The sequence below is a fragment of the Zonotrichia leucophrys genome, chromosome 18 (genome assembly GCF_028769735.1).
Source record: "Zonotrichia leucophrys gambelii isolate GWCS_2022_RI chromosome 18, RI_Zleu_2.0, whole genome shotgun sequence".
Taxonomy (NCBI): domain Eukaryota; kingdom Metazoa; phylum Chordata; class Aves; order Passeriformes; family Passerellidae; genus Zonotrichia; species Zonotrichia leucophrys.
In genome coordinates, this window is record NC_088187.1 from 9,751,032 (window position 1) to 9,774,196 (window position 23,165).

The 23,165-nt window shown below is 50.7% G+C and overlaps 2 protein-coding genes across 3 annotated transcripts in view; one reads left to right on the forward strand and one right to left on the reverse strand.

Moving 5' to 3' along the window:
• Window positions 1-1,967, forward strand: part of PRKAR1A (protein kinase cAMP-dependent type I regulatory subunit alpha) — a 19,106-nt gene extending 17,139 nt beyond the window's left edge. For both annotated transcript variants that reach the window (XM_064728477.1, XM_064728478.1), the window contains one exon: window positions 1-1,967. This exon is cut by the window's left edge and continues 584 nt beyond it. The gene's annotated coding sequence lies outside the window, so the exon portion shown is untranslated.
• A 2,433-nt stretch (window positions 1,968-4,400) lies between these two features.
• On the reverse strand, window positions 4,401-22,573 carry FAM20A (FAM20A golgi associated secretory pathway pseudokinase). The gene is given in 10 exon segments (XM_064728730.1): window positions 4,401-5,112; window positions 7,826-7,885; window positions 8,020-8,204; window positions 9,279-9,463; window positions 10,939-11,054; window positions 12,562-12,654; window positions 13,845-13,923; window positions 14,938-14,988; window positions 15,903-16,084; window positions 22,252-22,573. Coding segments are annotated over 10 exon segments (1,518 nt in total). The 5' UTR covers window positions 22,554-22,573; the 3' UTR covers window positions 4,401-4,847.
• Window positions 22,574-23,165: the final 592 nt, after the last annotated feature.

The window sequence follows — 23,165 nt, forward strand, 5'->3', positions numbered from 1 at the left end:
ATTATTGGACAGATTTTAAGGCTGTGGTCATCACCTGCTGTATTTCTTTTCACATGAGAGCTACCCTTGTAATTGAGCTTCTTGGGGCTTGGGGTTTCCTGGGTTTCGTTTCCATTTTCTGGGTACTGTAATCCTGGGTTCAATCGTGAGGCATCAGCTGCTAAGAAAGCCACAGTTGGAATTTACCAGTATAATTGTTCCTGTGTCTGCTGGTTTAAGATTGCTTAGTTCTGTTCTTGTCAAGTGTAAATCAAAAGCTTTCCAGGTTGATAGTTCTGGTGAGCTACTTCAGCTGTTGATCCATTTGCTGACTTGCCGCAACTGATCTTTTCCACTTGTTCTTTCTCCAGCCATAGATTTGCCATTTAAAACTCTTCCTGTTCCAAGTGGCAAGAACCAAATGCTCCATGAAATGCCTGACTGTGATCTCTAGTACATAGATTGGTGTAAGAATGGTGCAGCTGTCCAGCTGTTAGTACTGTTGGAGTGCTTAGATTGGCGTAGGAGTCGAAAGCAAACATTTGATTTTCCCTGTGAATTGTTTTGTTAATCCTCAGTTGACTTTTAAAAAATCACCATCACTTCAAGTGACCCTTTGTTACCAGGGAAAATAAATGCTGAGTGTTTTGGCCAGTATCAGTTGCAGGTGACAAGATTGCTGGTCTGTAGAGCTCCATTATTCTTAGTAGAGAATGTGAGGCAAAAAAACTGAATGTTTGAACTTTCCTGCAACACTCAGTTGTTTTAAGTTTTTAGAGCTGTCAGTTCATCATTTTAAAAATGGTTCACTATAAATCTAGTTCAAAGCCAAAAGGTGCATTCTCTTTTCTTGCTTATGGAATTTCCACCACACTTATTTAATCCTTTTTTTTTCCCCCCCAAGTTCAATCTGTTGCGGAGTCTTAAATGTATTTCAGTATTTCCCAGCTTTGTGTTCCATTACTCTGTGCTCACCAAGACTTCCCAAAAGTTTTTACTGAATTCCACGGTTCAATAATTGTAGGCAATTTTTAAGGTTTCCTTTAAACTGTAATTTATATCAAGTAGCATAGGTTTGTATTTGGGAGTGACAGCAAGCAGTTTGGCATTTGTTGTGCAACTACTTTAACGATGGAGCCCTCGTTTTATTTCCTTTCTGAGGTGGAGTGGATGCAAATCCAACGTTTTCCCAGGCATGGACAGAATCAGGAAGAGTCTGCTAATTCATGCAGAGTAATTAATACTGAAGGTATCAAGCCTTTACAAAAGGTTTCAGGGTATTTCTGAAACTGAAATCCCAGCACGGGGATTGAAATGCTTGTGGTTTGAGTTCTCTATTCAAGAGATGTTGAATAGAGGATTTCTGCCAGAGTCCTTAAGGAATAAGCAAATGCTACCTTTTTTTGGTTCTTTTTTTTTTTCCTCCTTTTGTTTTTTTGGGTAAAACTTTTTTCTTAAGTTTTGACTCTGCAGGTTTTTTTTCTTCATATGTGTTTTGTGTTACATTAAAGCACCAAAAACTGTGTAAACCAGTTAGAGCTCCACAAAAAAAATGCACATTTTTTTTATATAAGGCTTTCTAATCAAGTTTCACTACTGCATCTTTTTAGCTTGCTGTTTACTCCCTTTTGTAGTTTTACCTACAAGATTTTAAGATAAATCAGCTAAGTCTGAGTTAAATATTAAACACAGTTATAGCTTTACCTTTGTGTGCAATTTCAATATGTTTGAAACCACAATTGGCATAGTTTTGCCTTAGCTAACATTCAGGGCTTTAGAAGTAATTTTTTGCTAGTCTATCTTCAGCAAATTGATGAAGTCTATTGCCCTAGGAAGCTATAGTCAACCAGAGGACCATTTTTGTATTGTTACCTGACTCTATAAGTCTGATTTACTGTATGTGCTAATATATTATATTATATTCCTTTTGTTATAGATTGTCCTAATGGCAGGTAAAGCAATAAAATGATTTAAATTCTTAAATGCAATCAGCCTCTTTTATTTTATTCCCTGCCCCCCTGCACGGTGTTTTCCTTTGGCTTTAGAGGATGTGTTGTGAATGAGGCAGCAGAAAATAAGCAGCTTAATGGATTATCTTGGTGTAAACTCCAGAGGGGTGAGCTCAGGTCCTGCCTTTTCCCTGGAGCCTGGGGAGAGCTCAGCCTCCACGTGCCAGCCTGGGAATTCCTCTGCTCTTGGACCTGGGTCCTGTTTGCCTCCTGGCAACTCTGTTTTCTCCCAAGGTGTTCATTTTCCCAGCCCAGCCAGGATTTTTGGATTTCTAAGTTGGCTGCTTCCATCTCTGCGACCCCCTCATGAGCATGTGGTGGATAATCGTGAATAAGGTGTGGTGGGAAATGGAAAAGGGGGATTTTCAGCTGTGATGGAGCAGGAAAACAATTTGAAGAGTGACCTGAGGCAGCTCAGGCTTGGATGTGTTTTACAGCCAGCCCCAAGGAAGCTGAGTCACCCAGCTTTGAAGGTCCAGTAAAAATGTGTCATGTAAAAGAAAATAAAAGTGAGAAGAACCCTGTACCAGCAATTTAAATATCCATGGGTATTTCCTTCACCTGCCCTCCCTTTCCCAATCCCCTCCACTGAAAAAAAACAGGCTGGAAACCAGAAATTTAATACCTAAAATGGAACTTCAAACCCTCCACTTCCAGCCTTACAACCACAAATACACACTTAATAATTACAACTTTAAATTTAAACTTATCTTGTGTTGCCATGTGCTTCCTGTTGAAGCAGCAAACAGTCACCATTGCATGGCAAAAGATGGAATTAATTCTGGGTTTGTCCTGTGTGGGGAGAGCACAAAAAGTCACCGGTAGAGGGAGATAAAACTTTGGGAATTCACTGTTCTGACAGAAATAACCAACAGAGCAAACGTGCTGAGAGGGAGACAAATCCTCTTATTTTCATCTGTTCTCTGTCCTCAAGAGCAAAAACGTCCGTAAGTCCCAAGAGTAAAAAGGTCAAGAATCTCCTTGAGATTGTTGAAAAGTTGGAAATGTAAGGATTTGTCTGAACCACAATTTGGGAGAGACTAAAGGAGCCTGGAGTGGGGATTTTGGTGGGGTTTGTATGGGGATTTTGGTGGGTTTATGTGGGGGTTTTGGTGGGGTTTTGGTGGGATTTATGCAGAATTTTGGTGGATTTATGTGGGATTTTGGTGTGTTTATATGGAGTTTTTGGTGGGGTTTTTAGTGGGTATATATGGGATTTTGGTGAGTTTATGTGGGATTTTGGTGGGTTTATATGGAGTTTTTGGTGGGGTTTTGGTGGGTTTATGTGGGATTTTGGTGGGTTTATATGGAGTTTTTGGTGGGGTTTTGGTGGGTTTATGTGGGATTTTGGTGTGTTTATATGGGGTTTTTGGTGGGTATATATGGGGTTTTGGTGAGTTTATGTGGGATTTTGGTGGGTTTATATGGGGTTTTTGGTGGGGTTTATGTGGGGTTTTGGTGAGTTCTCAACTGCTTTCCTCAGGCTGCCAAAAGGCTCAGTGTAATAATTCCTAATAGTTAAAGGAAAAAGCTATTAAGGAGAGCTTCACTAATCCAGTTATTCTTAAACCTTGTTGTTGGGAGGTGAAGGGTCAGCTGGGAGCTGAAATACCCACGAAAACTCCTTTCCCATGCTTTGTTTTGGTCCCTGGTTTCTGTTGCATCTCCTCAAAATGCAGACCTTGATAGGGGCAGAGATGGGGATACCATTTCTATTTCCCAGCTAATTATGACAACCTAAGTGACTTTAAAAGATAAGAGGAGAAAATTATTTTAAAAGATATGAGGAGATGACCTGAGATAGATTCCTCTGACAAAACAGAGATAGATTAACCTGACAAAATGTTTTCCCCAGAAATGGGTGGGTTCCTGAATTGTAAATACAGTCCTGTGTCTCAGATTGGTTTGATTTTCAGCATGGATTTTTTAGTTTAGGTTTTTTCCCTTGGGGTCTAAGGCAGCACAGACCTGCTTGTGTTCTGCATCCAAAGTGGCTCTTCAGGCAGGGCAGAGAAGGGGTTTCAGTGAGACCTGCACAGGTCAGTGTGGGCTGGGGTGACACTGCTCCTGACACAGCACATCTAGTGCCTTAAATCTTAATGTCTAACTTAGCCAAGCCTAAAACTCAAGCTATTGTTTCATGTCCTTGTTTGCTGTACTGTTGTAACTTTTCTACTTTGAGATTGCAGCTGCAGCCAGCTGAGTTCTCTGCTCTTTCTGTTTCCAGTCTGCTGTCACAGCTTTCTGAAATTCTGACCTTTACTGTGTTTCTCACAAAGCCCTCTGCTCTGACCAGGATAAAATGAACAATGCAGTAAACCAAAACAACACTGACAGAGTCAGAATGGACCCATGCCCTCTCTTGTGCCAGGGGCGGGTATATCTCAAATATACACTCCTGACCACAGGACAAAGACTGGCTAAGAGGAAAATGCTCTTGGCATCTCTTTATTCAACCCTCACCCTCAGGTCGAGTCCATGTCCTTCTCAAGCCCCTGTGGAGGTGGAGCAAACCAAGTCAGTCAGGTGTTCCTTCAGCCTCCCAAGGGCAGGGCCAACTCCAGACCCGGAGATCACAGCTTTTCCACCCCAGAGCTGTGTTTGCTTACTGGAGGGGCCTCACGTTGGGTGCCAAATTTTGTCCTGGTTTAGGGCAAATTTGGGAGAGAATCTCCAAAGGTGTGCAGAGATCAGCTGCAGCCACAGCCACTGCCTGAGCACAGGAGCTCTGATTGAACATGAGCAGAGGAGCCTGCTGTGACTCTTGATCTGACATTTCCTCTCTGAGTCTCTGTGAGTGTTTGTGGTGGAAATGAGCCGTGCTGGAGCTGCCCCTTGCCTGGCAGGGCTCTCCTGGCTCTAAGTGTCCAGCTTGGCTCTGTGCACTGCGGGGCTCTGGGGCTGCGCGGTGTCGTTGGCCACCACCGTGGCCTCTCCAAAGGTGTCGATGCATTTCCCCACGGCATCCAGGACGAGCTGGAGGCGCCTGTCCAGGGCCAGCAGGTGGGGCTCGGTGAGCACAGGGGCCAGGGGGTCCTGCAGGAGGGATTCCCTCATCACCTCGCTCAGCCGGTACTCGGGCTCCGCCAGCAGCTGCAGGCGCAGCCACGTCGATCTCTTTATTCTGGAAAACAATAAATCAACAATTTAATGCCTCCCAGCAAGAGCAGCTGAGCTCCTTGACAGCAGCAGGGCAGGGATGGATGGAGGAATTTAAAGAATTTTGGAACAGAGGTTCTGTAATTTTAACTTTGGAAGGTAATTAATTTTTTTTTTACAGAAACCTCTACTTCTCCCTTTGTTTTTCTCAGAGTATTTGTACTGCAAATTTCTGTCAGCAGAGAGGAAAAACATGAGTGAAGTTGTCAGCAGTGAGTGAGTCAGAGATGACCCAGTGCCCCAGGTTCCTGCAGGGTGGTGCCACCTCCCCAAGGATGACATTGATGAGATGGGAGCAGAGGGGGAGGTAAATGAAAAGACATGAATGAGAAAATATCTTCTGTCAAAACTCTTGAGCACAAAGAGAATATTTCCTGGAACTGATGTAACTGTGCCTTTTCACCTTAGGGGGTACTGAGGTTCAAATGTGATTTGCTTTGACAGAAAATGGGAGGAAAAGCTGCAATCTTGGAATGCTTCTGGGCATGAAATGTAGTGTTCTGAAATCATTTGTTTAATCCTCAGCAGAAATGTGTTGACTTCAGCATGTATAATACTGAAATAAATCAGTGGCTGTAGCCCTTTGAATTTTGGAAACAAAGTGGTCCATGTTTATGGAACCATTTGGATTCAGCCCAATCAGAATTTTCAGGTGGAAAAAGGCGAAGTCAGATCCATTTTAGGCAGCTCAAGAATTTGTATTTTTAGGCTGTTGTTTACCCAGGGCATTGATCTGGATCTCTGCAGCTCCAACAGGCCATGTGCTGTTTGGGAAAGCTGTTCCAGGTGCTGGGGACAATCAGTAAGATTGGAAAGGACCTTTAGGGTCATCAAGCCCAGCTGCTGTCCCAGCACCATCAAACCACGTCCCCAAGTGCCACATCCACACATCACCTGAAGAATTCCAGGGATGGTGACTCCATGATTTCCCTGGGCAGCCTGTGCCAATGTTTTACTACCCTAGTAGTATGTTTTACAACCCTTTCCAGGAAAAACTTTTCCTAATATCCAATCTAAATCAGGAGCGTGTGTGGAGCGAGGTGTGTGTGGGCAGCAGCACAAGGGGAGGAGGGTGCTGCTGCCACAGGGCCAGACATCACCTTCCCTCATTCATATCCCTGAAAAAGCTAAAATAATCAATTGATCAAGTGAGAGGGCTGACAAGGAAGCTCTGAACCCCAGCTGTGAGGCGCTGCTGCTGCTGCCAGGGGAAGCTGTGCCCAGAGCAGATGTGAACGAGGATCTGTGCGCTGTCCTTCGGGCCGGGAGCTGCTGTGGGTAAACACCAGCTGTGTTTGCTCTGGTCCCAGCAGTGCTTGGAGGTGGAGAGAGGGCTGCTGTGACCCGTGGGGAGCAGCTGATGGAGCGCTGGAACACTTACACAACAAACAAACAGAGCAGAGCACAGACAGGGCTGCGATGGAAACGCTGCCGCTCTGCTCCCGCGGGGGCTGTGACCCTGTGCCTGGGCTGGACTGCTGAACCTTTCACCCCAAGCCTTCCAGGGACTCCAGCAGCCTGCCTGGGGCTGCTTCAGGCCTGGCTGTGCCTCCAGGAGGGCTTGGATGCTTCCAGGGAAAGGGCTTTCATGGCATGGCTGTATTTGTGCCACTCGTGGTGTGGGAGAGGAGACTGCAGGCCTCAACGTGTGGGACAGGCTGGGAGAGGCAGATAAAACAGACTCAAATCTGCTGGAAGCCAGGCTTGGAGCAGAACTCAGCTGGGAATGTGTTTAACAGCCTGCTCTCAGCATCCCTGTGCTCCTGGCTGGAGGAGCTTCCCTGCTCTCGTGGCCCAGCTTGGTGTCAGAGCAAGGAGGAACTCGGTGGGCTGAGTCCAGGTTGTTGGTCAGGGCAGGCTGAAATTTGTGGCCTCCATGTGCTTACTCAAGCAAAACCTCTTCCTTTCCTTCCCAAGTGGTTTCAGATTCTCTCCCACTCCAAATGGATCAGCCCTTGTGGGAAATGAGGGTTTATGTGTTTCCCTCAGGCAGAACAAGTTGTTTTTATGCCATTCCTGGCCCTTGTTTGCTTATGACAAGGTGTTCAAGTCCTGCCTTTTACAATTATTAAATTAAGAGGAGTTTCTGGGAGGTAGATCTGGAAAAATAGGAATGCTGTGACCTGTGGATATTATGGCATGAAGGCCAAATTAAGAGGCAGAGTTAATTTCAAACTGCACAAAATTTCTAGAGAAGGATTCCCTGCGAGCCTGCAATTAGAAATGAAAATACTTGCTGAGTGCAAATAACAGTTCTTGAAATTAAAGGTGTGTGGGGAGAGTGCAGTTACCACCCTGAGGGGGAGAAGGAGCAGGGAGAGCAAGGAAAAAGGCTCCACATCTCCTGAAGAGAAACTCTAGGAAAGAGCAGCTGCTTCTGCCTCTTAAATTTAACTTGCAGCTGCTGATTTATGTGCATTAATGAAGGGGGAACAAAGGGTTAAAATCATGAGCTTCTCCTTCGTGCCATGAGAAGAGGAAGCTTGAAGAAGTGCATCAAAGCTCCACCAGGATTTTGGATGGAGATTTCTGTGCTTCCTGAGAGCACCTCGTGCTGATGGGCTGGGAAAGGCTGTTAGAACTTTCTGGAAGGGTTTGGTCCATTGGACAGCATCTCCTGGTGTGCCAGTGGATGTTTTTCCACTCGTGATTCCCATGCTCCTGCAGCTGGAACTTACACACAGCACTGGGAGAGCGGGGCCAGGATGGAGAGTTCATCGTGGGAATGGCGCCCAAACCTGGGGATGAAGCAGAGTTCAGAGCCTGCCCTCCTCCTCCTCCTCCTCCTCTTCCTCCTCCTCCTCCTCCTCCTCCTCCTCCTCCTCCTCCTCCTCCTCCTCCTCCTCCTCCCCACATCCCCCTGCTGCCTCACCCTCTGGCGTTGTCCAGGTGCAGGAGGAAGCCATCGTCCCCAAACTTGGTGAACATCTCGTAGTGGTGCCTGTCCATGTTCCCTGCAAAGGCCACACAGAGGGACACAGCTTGCCTTCATTCCAGGGAATTGACTGAATTATCCCAAGGTTTCTTTCAGATCTGCATGGAGTATTTGTTGCAATGCTAGAAGTGCCCAAGGTGCTGCTTTACCTTTGTTGGGGTGGGTCTGGGGGCTCCCCTGTGCCCCCACATTGGAGGGGCTGTGGGGAGACAGCAGCCCCTCGAAAAAACAAAAGGAAATTTCCAGGAAATTTCCAGGAAAGCAAAGGAAATTTCCAGGAAAGGTAAGGAAAGGAAATTTCCAGGAAAGGAAATTCCAAGGAAAGGAAAGGAAATTCCAAGGAAAGGAAATTTCAGGAAAGGAAAGGAAAGGAAAGAAAGGAAAGGAAAGGAAAGGAAAGGAAAGGAAAGGAAAGGAAAGGAAAGGAAAGGAAAGGAAAGGAAAGGAAAGGAAAGGAAAGGAAAGGAAAGGAAAGGAAAGGAAAGGAAAGGAAAGGAAAGGAAAGGAAAGGAAAGGAAAGGAAAAAGGGAAGGAAAGGAACTCCTCCAAGTAAAAAGAAGTCAAAAGGATGTCCACTTTAGCCCTTGCTGTTCCTATAAGACTCCTTATGTGTGTCAGAGTGTTGATGCACTTACCTGTGCAGTAGGGGAAGAGATCCCTCATGTGTTCAGATTGGACTTTCCACGCATCCCAAAAAGTACCCCCCACTGCTTCTGTGAAGAAAAATACCCCAAAGGAAATAAAGAAATAAATCTCCCCTGGTGCATGCAGGAGGCTGGAATTGAAACACAGCCAATGGAGCAGCAAATGTGGGGAAGGCTGTTAGAATTTTCTGGAAGGGTTTGATCCATTGGACAGCATCTCCTGATGTGACAGTGGATGTTTTTCATGGCTGTATTTGACTGGTCCTTTACTTAAAACACCATCACCATTGGCTAATTAAGAAACCACCCTTTGGTAAACAAATCTCTGTAACACATTCCACATGCTCACAATACCAGGAGCAGCAAGAGAAGATAAGAATTGTCTCTCATCCTTTTCTCTGATCTTCCCACAGCAAACGGCTTTAGGGGTTATTACACTAATTATTACCCTAATTATGGGCTCCCTGAACCCTGGCCTGGGTTATGTCAGCAGCTCTGTCCGTGTGTCCGTGCCCTGCAGTGCAGATGTGGGGAGCAGCCTCATTTACCCACTTACTCCTCTTTTCCCTCGAAGGAGTAGGAGCGGATCCAGGGGTTGGGGATGGAGAGGCGTGGGGCCAGGTTGAGGGAGGGCAGGAAGGCAGAGAGGGAGCCCTCCAGGAGGTGGGGGCTCCCACACACGGCGTACTCCGTCTTGCACATGTACGGGCACTTGGCGAAGAAGCAGACATTGCTGGCTGGGAGGAGAGCAGAAAACAGGGTGAACCAGAATGTAAGGCAAGGTGTGTTCTGTTTGTTCTATTTGCCATCTGGATGGCAGTTGTCTTTTTGTCAAGTGGGCAGTTTTCTTTATCTATTCCACACCCACTCCTCCCTCTGGAGTGGAACATCTGCTGATAACAGCTATTGAATGTCACTGCATGGCTGATAAGAACTACAGCATCCCATTGGGAGATGTGAGCCCAGAGGGAGGAGCCAAGCATTCCTACCTGGATATAATCTGGAGATTCTGGAACACCAGCCAAGCATTCCTACCTGGATATAATCTGGAGATTCTGGAACACCAGCCAAGCATTCCTACCTGGATAGAATCTGGAGATTCTGGATCACCAGCCAAGCATTCCTACCTGGATATAATCTGGGATTCTGGAACACCAGCCAAGCATTCCTGCCTGGATATAATCTGGAGATTCTGGAACACCAGCCAAGCATTCCTACCCGGATATAATCTGGAGATTGTGGAGCACCAGCCAAGCATTCCTACCCGGATATAATCTGGAGATTCTGGAACACCAGCCAAGCATTCCTACCTGGATATAATCTGGAGATTCTGGAACACCAGCCAAGCATTCCTACCTGGATATAATCCGGAGATTCTGGAACACCAGCCAAATATTCCTACCTGGATAGAATCTGGAGATTCTGGAACACCAGCCAAGCATTCCTACCTGGATATAATCTGGAGATTCTGGAGCACCAGCCAAGCATTCCTACCTGGATATAATCTGGAGATTCTGGAACACCAGCCAAGCATTCCTACCTGGATATAATCTGGAGATTATAGGCATAATCTCCATAACACATTTCACGTGTTCACAACAACAGGTGCAGCAAGTGAAGATAAGAATTGTTTTAATTCCTTCTCTGAGCATTCTCACAGCATTCCCCAGGAAAATCCTGGGAAATTTGTGTTTCTCTCTGTGCCCACAGAGCTGCTGCCACATTTCCGTACCGTGGGACAGTGATTATTTCTTGTGGGAGAGATGGAGTGAGGGGGAACAGATGGGAAGAGTCCCAAAGGGGTGCAAATGAGTGCAGAGCAGTTTAGAACGCCCTGTTTGATGGGTGTTTCATGGAAACACTCTGGGGAATCCAAGGAAAAACAAGGAAAACCCCAAAGCAGCCATGGCATGGATTTCAACCTGCCAAATGACAGATTGGGGCCTTGTGCTAAGGGAAAGGTTAAGAAAGAAAGGCCAAATGAGAAGATCTGGTAGGTGATTCCAGCTGGAGGGAAGTCTGCAGTAACCATGTTTTTGTGCACATTTAACCCAAGAATTTCATTTCTGCACCACAGCACGAGTCCTGCAGCCGCTTTTCCTGCAGCCCCTTCCTCCCACCGTGGAACACCACAGCTTTGGGTCAGCTGTGAAGGGACCTTAGAGACAATTTGGGCCATGATTTGCCCTATCCTGAGCCAGCCCCTGCCCACCTGGTGACACGAAGAAGACACTCTGCAGAACCTCGTTCTTGGTGACCTCCAGGATCTCCTTGGTGACGTTGATCAGCCTCCCCACGGTGGGTGGCACTCTCCTGAAGTCCAGGATCCTGCACAGAGGGCACAGGGATGCTGCTGCTGAACACTGGGGTGGCAGGTGCTGCCCCTGCCCCTTCCACCAGGAGCCTTTGGATCCCTGTACCCAGACTCTTTCCAGCAAAAACCCCTCTGGGCCAAAATGTAATGTGGCTCTGTTTGGATTTTGGTATTTTAATAGCTGCTGTCTGGAACGAGCTGGATGTTCTCCAGCATTCCTGTCTCTTTCCCTAACGTTGCCTTGGTTTCTCCCCACCCTCTGCACACAAACAGGGCCAGAGCAGCCCTTCAGGCTCCTCTACAGTGTTGGTTTGATATGGAGAAAAGAGGTTGATCGTGGTACAATGTGGCTGAGGAGGCACCCCCTCCTCCAGAGGCTCTCATGCCCAGCTAATTCCTCAAAAATACTCTTAAAAACCTCAGGGCCTGGGGCAGGAAAGCATTCCTGGCAGTCAATGGGAAGCTGCTGCCGATTGCTGAGTCAGTAAATGGGGAGAGGTGGCTCTGCTTGGCTCCTTGGATAACGCCCCCTGCTCCTGGGAATTGGGCACAGAACAGGATTTAGCCTGCTACTTATTGAGCAATGTTCAGAGAGAAGAAAATATTTGCTTTTATCCAGCATCTTTCAGCTCTGAAAACCACAAAGCACTTGACAAAAGCAGTCTGGCCTCATTTTTGTGGCAGTGGAGCTGCAGGGGCGAGGTGGTGGTGGCTGAGTCAAGCAGAGTCACTGTGAGGATGCTGGGGCAGAACTGGGAAGGGAATTCAGCTCCCTTTGTTCCCTTTCTCTGAGTCTGAGCTACAGGACTTAATTTAGTCCTGCTTATCCTAGAGAAACTGGAGATCCCCACCCACCCTGACCATCAGAGATCTGGTGTTCAGAGGAGGGAAAGGCTGCTGCCCTCATCTTTTCACAAGGGTATTTTTGATGTTATTAAACACACACCCTGCTGGGAAGAGGTGCCAGGTTAATTGCTCATTATCTGAGGGCTCAATACTGCATTGCTGCAGTTTATCAAGCCAAAGCACACCTTGATGCTGATGGAGTGTGTGCCTCCCCCACCAGCAGGGCACCCAGGCTGTGCCCAGAGCTCAGACTGGCACCTGGATGCAGGGGAGGGACAACGTGTGACAGCCAGGTGAGAATCTGACCCGTTCCCACCTGGACTGCACCTGCTCCCAAGGCAAAGCTGGCTCTGGGGGGTCAGATGAGAGCCAGGAGGATCTACTGGAGGATTCCTTTCCCCTTTCCCCTTCCTTTTTCCTCTTTCCTTTTTCCCTTTCTTTTCCTTTTCCCTTTCCTTTCCCCTTTCCTTTTTCCTTTCCTTTCCTTTCCTTTCCTTGAAATTTCCTTGAAATTTTCTTTCCTTTCCTGGAAACTTCCTTGAAATTTTCTTTCCTTTCCTGGAAACTTCCTGGAAATTTCCTTTCCCTGAGCTCTGCAGGGCTTTTCCCAGACCATGGTGGCCAGAGGAGCAGCAGGGCAGTGCCAGGGCAGTGCCAGGGCAGTGCCAGCCCTACCTGTCCAGGTGGAAGGCAGCGATCTCCGCGTTGTGCCGCTGGAAATCCACGAAGTAGAAGAAATCCTCAGGAGTCTCCTCCTCACGTTTCTGCCTGGGAGGAAGCAGGGGGTGAGCCCTGGGCAGCCGGGACACCGAGGGGTGGCACAGGGACAGCTGGGGGGCCACAATGGGGACAGGGTCAGAGCCAAGGGCTCCGTGCCCAGCTGGAGCCAGGGAGCAGCACCTGCACCCTGGGGAGGCAGAAGAGCTGGCTGGGGCTTAAATCTGCTCCAGCAAGAGCTTAGACCCCCTCAGGACAAAGTTTCAGGTGGTTTTTGTCACATCCCCCTGGAGGCAGAGGAGGGCTCAGGGCTGATGCTCTCCTATCCCTGAGGTGGGAGCTCCATTTAATTCCATTTTCTGGCTGGCACAAGGTGCCCCAGTAGGTGCAGCATGGGAACCTGATACTCAGCCTCAACTCCTTGGAAAATGGGAAGTTAACTCCTGGAAAGGGGTTAACTCCTGGGAAATGGGGTGGTAACTCTTGGGAAATGGGGTGGTAACTCCTGGAAATAGGGAGTGTTAACTCCTGGGAAAGGGGGCGTTAATTCCTGGGGAATGGGATGTTAATTCCTGGGAAATGGGATGATAACTCTTGGGAAATGGGATGATAACCCTTGGGAAATGGGATGTTAATTCCTGGGAAAGGGGACAGGACACAGGAAATCCCTCAGGCCATGGATGCTCTCCTTCCCCTCCAGGACCCGGTGGACGCTGGGCAGAGGTGAATGGAGACCCAGGGGACAGGAGCTGGCTCCTCCTGGGTGAGGATTTATCATCCCAGCTGCCCTGTCACACATGGACAGCAAAGTGAGAGGGAATTGATGTCAAGAGTCCCAAGGGGCTGCAAATAAAGCAGCAGCAATTTAAATCCCTTGTTTGATGGCTGCTTCTTGGAAACACTCTGGGGAATCCAAGGAAAAGCAAGGCAAGCCCCAAAGTCTGCTAGGGAAGAGCAGTCCCTCATGGCAAGGATCTCAGGAGAACAAGTGTCCCAAGGTCGTTCTGCACCTGGCACCCAAAACTGAGACATTTCCAACACCAACAGCACTGTGGGAACGCTGGTGTTTACCCATGTGTGCTCCTGGGGTGGTGAGAGCAGCCAAGAAAAATGGAAAATAATGGAACATTTTCACTGCCCAGGTAGGGAGGGCAGAGAGGGAAGGGGTGGTGGGACCTTCCCGTGCCAAGGAGGGTCCCAGCCCACCCTGCAGGGGCTCGGGGGGGCTCTGCTGCCCTTACCTCATGGGCTTGAACATGGCTTTCCCAAAATCCTGGAACCTGAGGACCAGCTTCAGGTGCACACCGCTGGGCTTCACCACTTGGGGAGGAAAAGGGGTGTTAGCTCATGGAAATGGGGGTTAACTCCTGGAAATGGGGGGTTAGCTCCTGGAAATGGGAATCTTCACCTCTGGGAAACTGAGTGTTAACTCCTGGGAAATGGGGTGTTAGCTGCTGGAAAATGGGGTGTTAACTTTTGGGAAATGGGGTGTTAACTGCAGGGAAAGGGGGTATTTACTCCTGGAAATGGGATGTTAACACTTGGAAAATGGGATGATAACTGCCTGGAAAGTGAGTATTAACTCTCCTGGGAAAGGGGGTGTTAACTCCTGGAAATGGGGTGTTAGCTGCTGGAAAATGGGGTGTTAACTTTTGGGAAACAGGGTGTTAACTCTTGGGAAAGGGGATGTTAGCTCCTGGAAATGGGATGATAACTGCCTGGGAAATAGGATGTTAACATTTAGGAAAGGGGACAATAACTGCCTGGAAAGGGGGTATTAACTCCTGGTAAATGGGGTATTAACTCCTGGTAAATGGGGCATTAACTCCTGGGAAATGGAATGTTAATTCCTGGGAAATGAGATGTTAATTCCTGGGAAATGGGTGATAACTCCTGTAAACACCCAGTTACACCCCCAGCACATCCCCTCACCCCTTACAGCCACTCCCCTCTCTCTTCCCATTTATTTTCCTCTCCCCTTTGTGCCATAGAGCAGATTTCCCTTCAGTCCCTCTGTCACATCCCCTTGGGGACTTTTCCCTCCCTCCCCAGCAGAAACCAGTGCTGAACTGGTGTCCTGACACCCACACTGGACAGGCTGCTCATGGAAGTGGTGGAATTATCACCCCTGGGTGTTAAAAAAAGCCTGGACATGGCCCTTGGGGTGGACTCCATCATTTCAGAGGGCTTTTCCAGCTGGAATAATTCCATGCTCTGTGATCCCAGCCCGTGCTGGGTCAATGGGAGGGAGCAGAGCCTGGTTTGGTGTTTCCTGGCCCAGCTGGGGATGGAGCATTGGGGATGGGACATGGGGACCCCAGGTGCCACACTCACCCTGGCTGCAGTCACAGGCTCCCAGCAGGGCCTTCTCATCCTGGCTGTAGTCTGCAGGGCAGGAGGAGCAGTGAGACCCCACCAGCATCCACAGGCATCCCCAGCAAGGGGAGAGGATGATGCACCTGACTCCATCTTATCACTTAAGGCTAATTAATTACTTTATTATTCTATATTATATTACACTATGTTATATTACATCTAAACTGAATCTGCCAAGCACTCACTCTGCACACAACTGCCCAGAATCTTGTGACTGTCAGCCCACAGTCCTGACACATCACTGGCTGGGGGCTGTATAAATCAAAAATGGGATGGGGCTGCTGTGGAACATGCCATGAGCTGTTTTATGTTCCAACATCAGTCTCATTACATGGTTATGACAATGGGAAGATGCCACCAGCCCACATCTCAGGCAGCAGAGCAAGAACTTAATGTTGCAAATTACTTTTTTAAAATCGTTTGCTATCCCCCTGGAGCCCATGCCCATGCCCATTTCCATGCCCATGCCCATCCCCATGCCCATGCCCATCCCCATGCCCATCCCCATGCCCATGCCCATCCCCGTGCCCATTCCCATGCCCATGCCCATGCCCATCACCATTCCCATGCCCATTCCCGTGCCATTTCCATGCCCATTCCCATGCCCACTCCCATTCCCATGCCCATCCCCATGCCCATGCCCATGCCCATCCCCATCCCCATGCCCATCCCCATGCCCATGCCCATGCCCATCCCCATGCCCATGCCCATCCCCGTGCCCATCCCCATGCCCATCCCCATCCCCATGCCCATCCCCATGCCCATCCCCGTGCCCATCCCCATGCCCATCCCCATCCCCATGCCCATCCCCATGCCCATCCCCATGCCCATCCCCGTGCCCATGCCCATGCCCATGCCCATGCCCATCCCCGTGCCCATTCCCATGCCCATGCCCATCCCCATGCCCATCCCCGTGCCCTCACCGGCGCTGATGGTGGGCAGGTCGCGCAGGTCCCGCAGCAGGCGGCTGACGGCAGCGCTGGAGCGCGGGTAGAGCCCGTCCCGGCTGATGCCCAGCTGGAACTGCAGCCAGGCGGCCTCGGCACGCAGGGGGAGAGGGGCTGGCAGGGTCAGGTTCAGCTCCTGCCGGTACAGCCTGTGCCTCCTGCAAGAGAGAGAGAGGAGAGATGGGGAAATGGGAGAGATTCAGCTCTTCCTGGCACAGCCTGTGCCTCCTGCAAGAGAGACATGATGGGGATGGGGATGTGGAAAAGGGAGCAGCTTGTGTGTCCTGCAAGAGAGGAGAGATGGGGATGAGGATAAAGGAAAGGTTCAGCTCCTTCTGGCACAGCCTGTGCCTCCTGCAAGAGAGACATGATGGGGATGAGGATAAAGGAAAGGTTCAGCTCCTTCTGGTACAGGCTGTGTCTCCTGCAAGAGAAGAGAGATGGGGATGAGGATAAAGGAAAGGTTCAGCTCCTCCTGGTACAGGTTGTGTCTCCTGCAAGAGAGACATTCTGGAGATGGGGATGTGGAAAAGGGAGCAGCTTGTGTCTCCTGCAAGAGAGGAGGGATGGGGATGTGGAAACGTTCCCTTCTCTGAGCCTGGAGGGTGCCAGGAAAAGAGCATAGAGTGAGTAAGGGGAAACTGAGGCAGGAGACTGTCAGAGTCTCTGACCTTCTTGAAGCTGGGGAAAAAAAAATCACTAAAATCAAGTTTCAAAGGATAGTATTGATATACCATGTTATAAATACTTTAAAGCTTATCATCTAAAATTACTCTTCACAAGCCTTACCACAATGTATCTTTTACATTTCTATTTTTCTAAACTATCTACTTTTATTTGCAAGGCTATCCTTTAAAACTTCTTAGTTCCATTTTTCTCTCAATCATATCTGTCTTATTCCATAATATTTCTAAGTTAACATTTCTTATCTCAAGGTTTACATACACATCCATACCATGTCACCCTTCTATCAAACTTTATCAGCCAAGGAATGGCACTGGGGGCTGCAAAGGGCTCCTGGGGGTTTCTGTGTTTCCCTGCTCAGCCCAGCAGCTGGGGTTTGGTTGGGATTTTTCCATCATTTCTCCACCCAAGCAGGCTGAGCAGTGTGGTTAATCTGGCTGTGAGCAGAAAAAATGGCTGGGATAGTCAGAGACTCTGAGAGAGATTTTTCCCAGAATTTGGGGGGAAAAAATCACTAAAAACTACAAATTGCTTCTGTGACCAAATCCACAGTGAGCAGGGATGCTACAAGGTCATGTGGCAGCATCCTGCCCATGATCTCTAAAAAATCAAGGTTCAATCCCCCTCCTTTTTTGGCAGGTGGAGCTGAAGGAGCCTCCTAAATTCAGGAATGACCCAAAACCATCTCCCCACTCAATCAGCATTTCCTTCAACCTAGGGACCTGTGCATGCAACAGCCAGAGAGTGAGAAAATGGGCTTTGTTTTCTCACAGAGGACTTGTGAGACTTTTTTAGGGATTTGTAGAAAAACGATGATAACTTGTTGGTATAAACAACCTGCAGGTGGTGTCTTCCTACTCTGCTTTTCTGTTCCTCTCAAGGGCTGCTTGTGAGAAAGATGTTTTTGTTAGTGAGCCAATCAAGCAGAATGTGTTGAATCTGTCTATAAAAGAGAGGATTTTTGAAATTAAATGCTCTTCTGCAAACCAGCCTTGGAGTGAATCTGTGCCATTTCTTGCTCAGCAGTGACAGAGACTCCAAGGCTGGGGCTGTGGAAATGAAAGGTCACTGAAAGCAGAGGACAGAGTTTGGTTTCTCATTAACAGTGTCCAGCCCCTGTGTGCAGCAGCCAGTCCTGATAAAGGGAAAATGAAGCTCAGTTTGCACTGAAAGTGCCAGGATCCATGCAGGAAAGCAAACAGCAGCTGGGGGCTGATAAGGAGCAGGACATTAACCAAGGCTGGACAGGGGGAAATGCCACAATCCCAGCCAGAGCCCATGCAGAGCCTGAGCAGCGAGGTCTGACCATGCCCCAGGACATTTATCAGCCAAGGAATGATAATCCTTGATAACTGATGATAATTTCCACTGGGGGCTGCAAAGGGCTCCTGGGGGTTCCTTTATTTCCCTGCTCAGCCCAGCAGCTGGGGCTTGGTTGGGATTTTTCCATCAATTTTCCATCACCCTTCTCCATCCAAGCAGGCTGAGCAGGGTGGTTAATCTGGCTGTGAGCAGGGCTTGAACCCTCCCAGAGGTGTTCCAGTGGTGTAGGAAATGAATTTGTAGAAAATTCTTAAAGTTTGATAGAAGGTTTACATAGTATGTGTGTGGATGTAAACCTTGAGATAAGAAATGTTAGAAATATTATGGAATACGACAGACACGACTGAGAGAAAAATTGAACTAAAAAGAAGTTTTAAGGGATAGCCTTGCAACTAAAAGTAGTTTAGAAAAATAGAAGTATGAAAAATACATTGTAGTAAGACTTCTGAAGAGTAATTTTAGATGGTTGGCTTTAAAGTATTTATGACATAGTGTATCAATACTATCCTTTGAAACTTGTTTTTAGCTCTATTTTTCTCTCAATAATGTCTTATTCCACAGAATTTCTAAGTCAGCATTTCTTATCTCAAGGCTTACATACACATTTATACTATGTGAGCCTTCTGTCAGGCTTTGAGGATTTCCCACAAATTCATTTCCTACACAGAGGTGTCCTGGGAGCCCTCTGGGAGCTGGAGGGACAGGTTGGATGTGCCTGTTCCCTCTCCCAGTCTGTTTGTCTTTCCATCGCACTGGGCCAGCCACAGCATGGAAAAATCCACGTGTGCATGGTAAGAGGGAGCTGGAGCACTGCCCTCCCTGGCCAGGGCTTTGCTCAGGAGGCAGAAAATTCCCTGTGCACCTGGAAATGGCCCTGGAATGACAGAAAACTCAGACAGAAAATAGACAGAAAATTCCCTGTGCACAAGGAAGTGCCTTGGAATGCCATCATGAGGCAGAAAATTCCCTGTGCACAAGGAAATGCCCTGGATTGCCACCAGCTCCAGCAGAAATGCCTTGACCCCCAGCCTGCTCCCTTCCCATGGATATGTGAGGCACAACCGTAACGAGTTGTGAGGCATTAATAAAGCCTTAATTAATAAATGAGGTATTAACCCTGCCACAGCCAGGGATGGCAAACCCCAGTGCCATGGACAGCAGTGACTCAGGGCTTTTCCCCAGGGAAGCTGCCCAAATATTTTTCCATATTTGCTCTCCTGCCTGCCACACACACGGGCTGTTCCCCCCGGGTGAGCAAGGCATTACTGAGGGGGAAAAAAATGCAGTGGTTATGCAAGGGGAGGCAGCTCCCAGCCCTGCATCCACACGGGCCCTGCCCAGCCTGAGCCAGTCCTTTCCCAGCCTTTCAACCCAAAATACAGCTCTCCCTGCTTCCTTCAGGATTCCTGAAATATTTCCCTGGAAAAAGCCAGATCTCTGCAAAAGGCATAATGAAATAAAACCAGGGTTCATTTCTACCCTGCTATAAATAGGCCTGGGGTTGCCCTGGCTTTCAGCTCTGTGCTGGGCTGGGAGGGAGGCACAGCGTGGGGTGACACTGCTCAGGCCACCAGCATCCTGAGTTTGGGCTTTTGAAGCTGCTCCTTCAGGGATAACAATAAACTCTGGAGTTTTGGGGGACTTTCTGGGGGGGTTTTGAAGAGATGTGGATGCTTTGTTGTTTTTCTGTTTCCATCATGCATCCCCATCAGTCTCTCCAGCTGGTTCTGCATCCTCCTGAGTCCCACCAGGACCCTGCCCTGGCCACATCAGAGAGGACACAGGCTCTGCAGGTGAGGCAGGAATTCCTCTGTGCCCACAGCAAATTAACAATTTCATAAAATCCATCAGCTCTGGTGAGTGCCACCTGTTCCATGTTCAATTTGCAGCACTGGTGGTTGTTGGCAGGTCTTTGCAGGAACAGTTGTGTCACCTCAGCCTGTGCTCTCTGGAGGTTTCACCCACTTACGAGCATCAAATATTTTATTTCAGGGTGAGCAATAATCAATACTGTGCCTTCTTCCCTTCCTGGAGGTGCAGAGTGAAGTCAGTCAAGGACAAAAGTCATCACAGCGTTCCTCCCAGTCACAGCACAGCCAAACCTTGGGGCAGGAGGCAAAGTGCAGCACAAATTCCAGCTTTTAACAAATTCCATCTTTTAACAGCGTGGCGAATAAAACTGGGGAGTGCAGACTTCTCCCTCTCCTGCAACAGAGGTTACAGCAAGCGCCCAGGGTTTCTGATGGTGCCACCAAGCTGTGAGAAGCTTTGGCTGAAATCCTCAGTTCCCACTGGGATTTTGCTTGGGAGATATCCACCTTGGTACCCAAATCCTGGTGGCTTCAGCAGGCAGTGCTCAGCTCTGAGATGCACCCAAGGTGGGTCTGTGGCACATCCAGGGGTACTCAAACCCACCAGCCATGGATTTCACATGCTGGGACAAAGGATTCAACAGGATCCAGACTGGAGACAGGGAAGAGCTTCACAGGGGTGGCCCTGGCTGAGCACTGAGGTGGCTCCAGACCCTGGTGCTGTCAGGCCATGAAGGTCATTCCCTGTTCCTTCCATTATCGCTTCCCATCATCTCCTGCAGCAAATCTCACGTGGAACCAGCACTGGGAGAGCCCCACAGGAGCAGGAGGAGCAGGCATGGAGGTGGAGAGAGCACTTGGGAATCCTGCCTGTGCAGGGGATGGGACGAGTGGGGAACCCAAACCTGGGCAGTGCCAGCACAGCGGTCCCTGGGGTGTCCCCACATGCTGTCACCCCCTTGCAGGTGTCCTGTCCCACAGAGGGGACAGTGGGTGAGGTGATGCCATCAGGAGCTCTGTGCTCTGCTCCATCCAGGTTTGTGCATGAGTGGAGGAGTTTTGGGGGCGCAGGGAGCAGCTCTGGGGTGCTGTATGCTCCTGGAAGGGGGGTTAGATCAGGGATTCGGGGTACAGATAATCAATGCTTGGAGCTGGCACTGTGGGTCACTGTCCCCACCAGGGCAGTGACCACAGGGCAGGGACAGTCCCACCCCAGCAGCAAAGGGAATTTCCTCCTTGCTGGGCTGGCAGAGGCAGCAGGAGAGAGAGGGCTCTGAGCTGGGGGTGCCTTTCTCTGCTTTCTCTGGGGCTCTGGCAGTGGGGCAGGGTGGGAGACAGCTCCAGGCTGGAGGGGTGAGGGCACAGAGCCAGACTGGGGGGGAGGCAAGCTGGGCTGGCGATGCCAGGGGGCACCCAAGGGACACCCAGGAGAGCTGCCCAGAAAGGGAGGGGAACCTGAGAGGGGGTGTGCAGAGAGGGGGTGCCTGGGGGTGCCCATGCAGGGAGTGCCTGGCCAGAGTGTGCCCAGGGGATGCCAGGGCAGGGGTGCCCAGAAAGGGGGTGCCCAGGGGATGCCCATGCAGGAGGTGCACTAACAGGGGGTGCCCATGCAGGGGGTGCTCAAGAGATCCCAGTGCATAGGAGGTCCAAAAAAGGGGTGCCCAGGAGATGCCAGAGAAATGTGTCCCCATGCAAGGGGCGCCCAGGAAAGGGGCATCCAGGAGATATCCAGGAAAGGGGTGCCCATGCAGGGGTGCTCAGAAAACATCCGGGAAGGGGGTGCCCAGGAGATGCCCGTGCAGTGGGTGCTCAAGAACGGGGTGCCCAGGAGGTGCCCAGGGAATGAGGGATCATGCAAGGGGTGCCCGGTGGGAGGGTGCCCAGAAGCCGCGGGCAGAGGGATTGTCCGGGAAGGGAGTGCCCAGGAAAAGAACGGCCAGGGAATATTCGGGAAGGGGATGCTGGGGAACGAGGTGCCCAGGAGGTACTTGGGAAGGGGGTGCCCAGGAGATGTCCGGGAAGGGAAGGGAAGGGAAGGGAAGGGAAGGGAAGGGAAGGGAAGGGAAGGGAAGGGAAGGGAAGGGAAGGGAAGGGAAGGGAAGGAAGGGAAGGGAAGGGAAGGGAAGGGAAGGGAAGGGAAGGGAAGGGAAGGGAAGGGAAGGGAAGGGAAGGGAAGGGAAGGGAAGGGAGTGCCAGCAGCCGCTGGTGCACGGAGCGCTCAAGAAAGGGATGCCCAGGAAATAGCCAGGAAAGGGGTGCCGGGCAAGGAGGTGCCCAGGAGATGCCCAGGAAGGAGGTGTCGGGCAAGGGGGAGATGCCCAGAAAAGGGGTGCTGAGGAAGGAGGAGATGCCCGGGAAGGGAGTGCCCAGGAGATGCCCAGAAAAGGGGCGCCGGGGAAGGAGCAGATGCCCAGCCAGGGGGTATCGCGGCGCTGCGGGCGCGGGGTGCCCGGGCTGCGGGCGCTGCGCGGTGCGGGGCGCGGGGGCTGCGCGGCTGCGGGACGCACCTGTTCCATCGAGCCGCCTTCCGCCGGTAGTAGCGCAGGGCTTCGCGGGCGCCCAGCAGCGGCTCGGCGGGGCCCGGCGGGGCGGCGCGGTACAGCGGGTGGGCGAAGAGGCGGCGCAGCGCGGGGGCGGCGCGGGGCAGCGGCGGGCGCGGCGCGGCGGGGGCCGCGGGGCACGGGCAGCCCGGGGGGACCCTGCCCAGCTCCCGGCGCGCCCGCGGCCAGAGGTGGAAGTAGAGATCGGCGGCCAGCAGCGCCCCGAGCAGCAGCAGCACGGCCGGGCGGTCCCGCCGCGGGCCCGGCATGGCCGGGGCGGGCTGGGGACGGGGACAGGACGGGGATGGGGATGGGGACAGCGGCGGCTCCCGGGGCAGAGCGCACGGGGGAGCTCGAGCGGCGGAGCCGGGGGGTGCGGGCACCTCGGGGCGGGGACCGGGCAGGGCGCTCGGGGCCCGGCGAGGGGGAGCGGGGGTGGGGGCACGGCGGGCGGGGAGCCTCCCCCGGACACGGACACGGACACGGTGCCGGTGCAGACCGAACGGAGCGGCCCCGGGCTGTACCGGCCACCCCCGGGCTGTGCCGCCCGCCCGCCCAGCGCAGCCCCCGCGCAGGTGCCGCGTCCCCCGCCAGCCCCTTCGGGCACCTCGTCCCCTCTCCCCAAAGCGGAAAATCGGCCCGAGAGAGCTTTAGCAGATGGCTCCTCCATCAGTGGGAGGAAAGGACGTACTCCCCACATTGCTTGGGTTTTGGGTCCCCCAGCTGTGCCCCCCTTCTGTGCCCTTTGGGGGCAAAAATGGTGAAATGATTGCACTTGGATCCCTCCAGGCTCCAGACCAGATATGAGGTGTTGAGAGGGGAAATTTTAGGGTGCTGTACTGGAAAGGTGTGGGGCAGGCAGGGGCTCTGCTCAGAGGGGC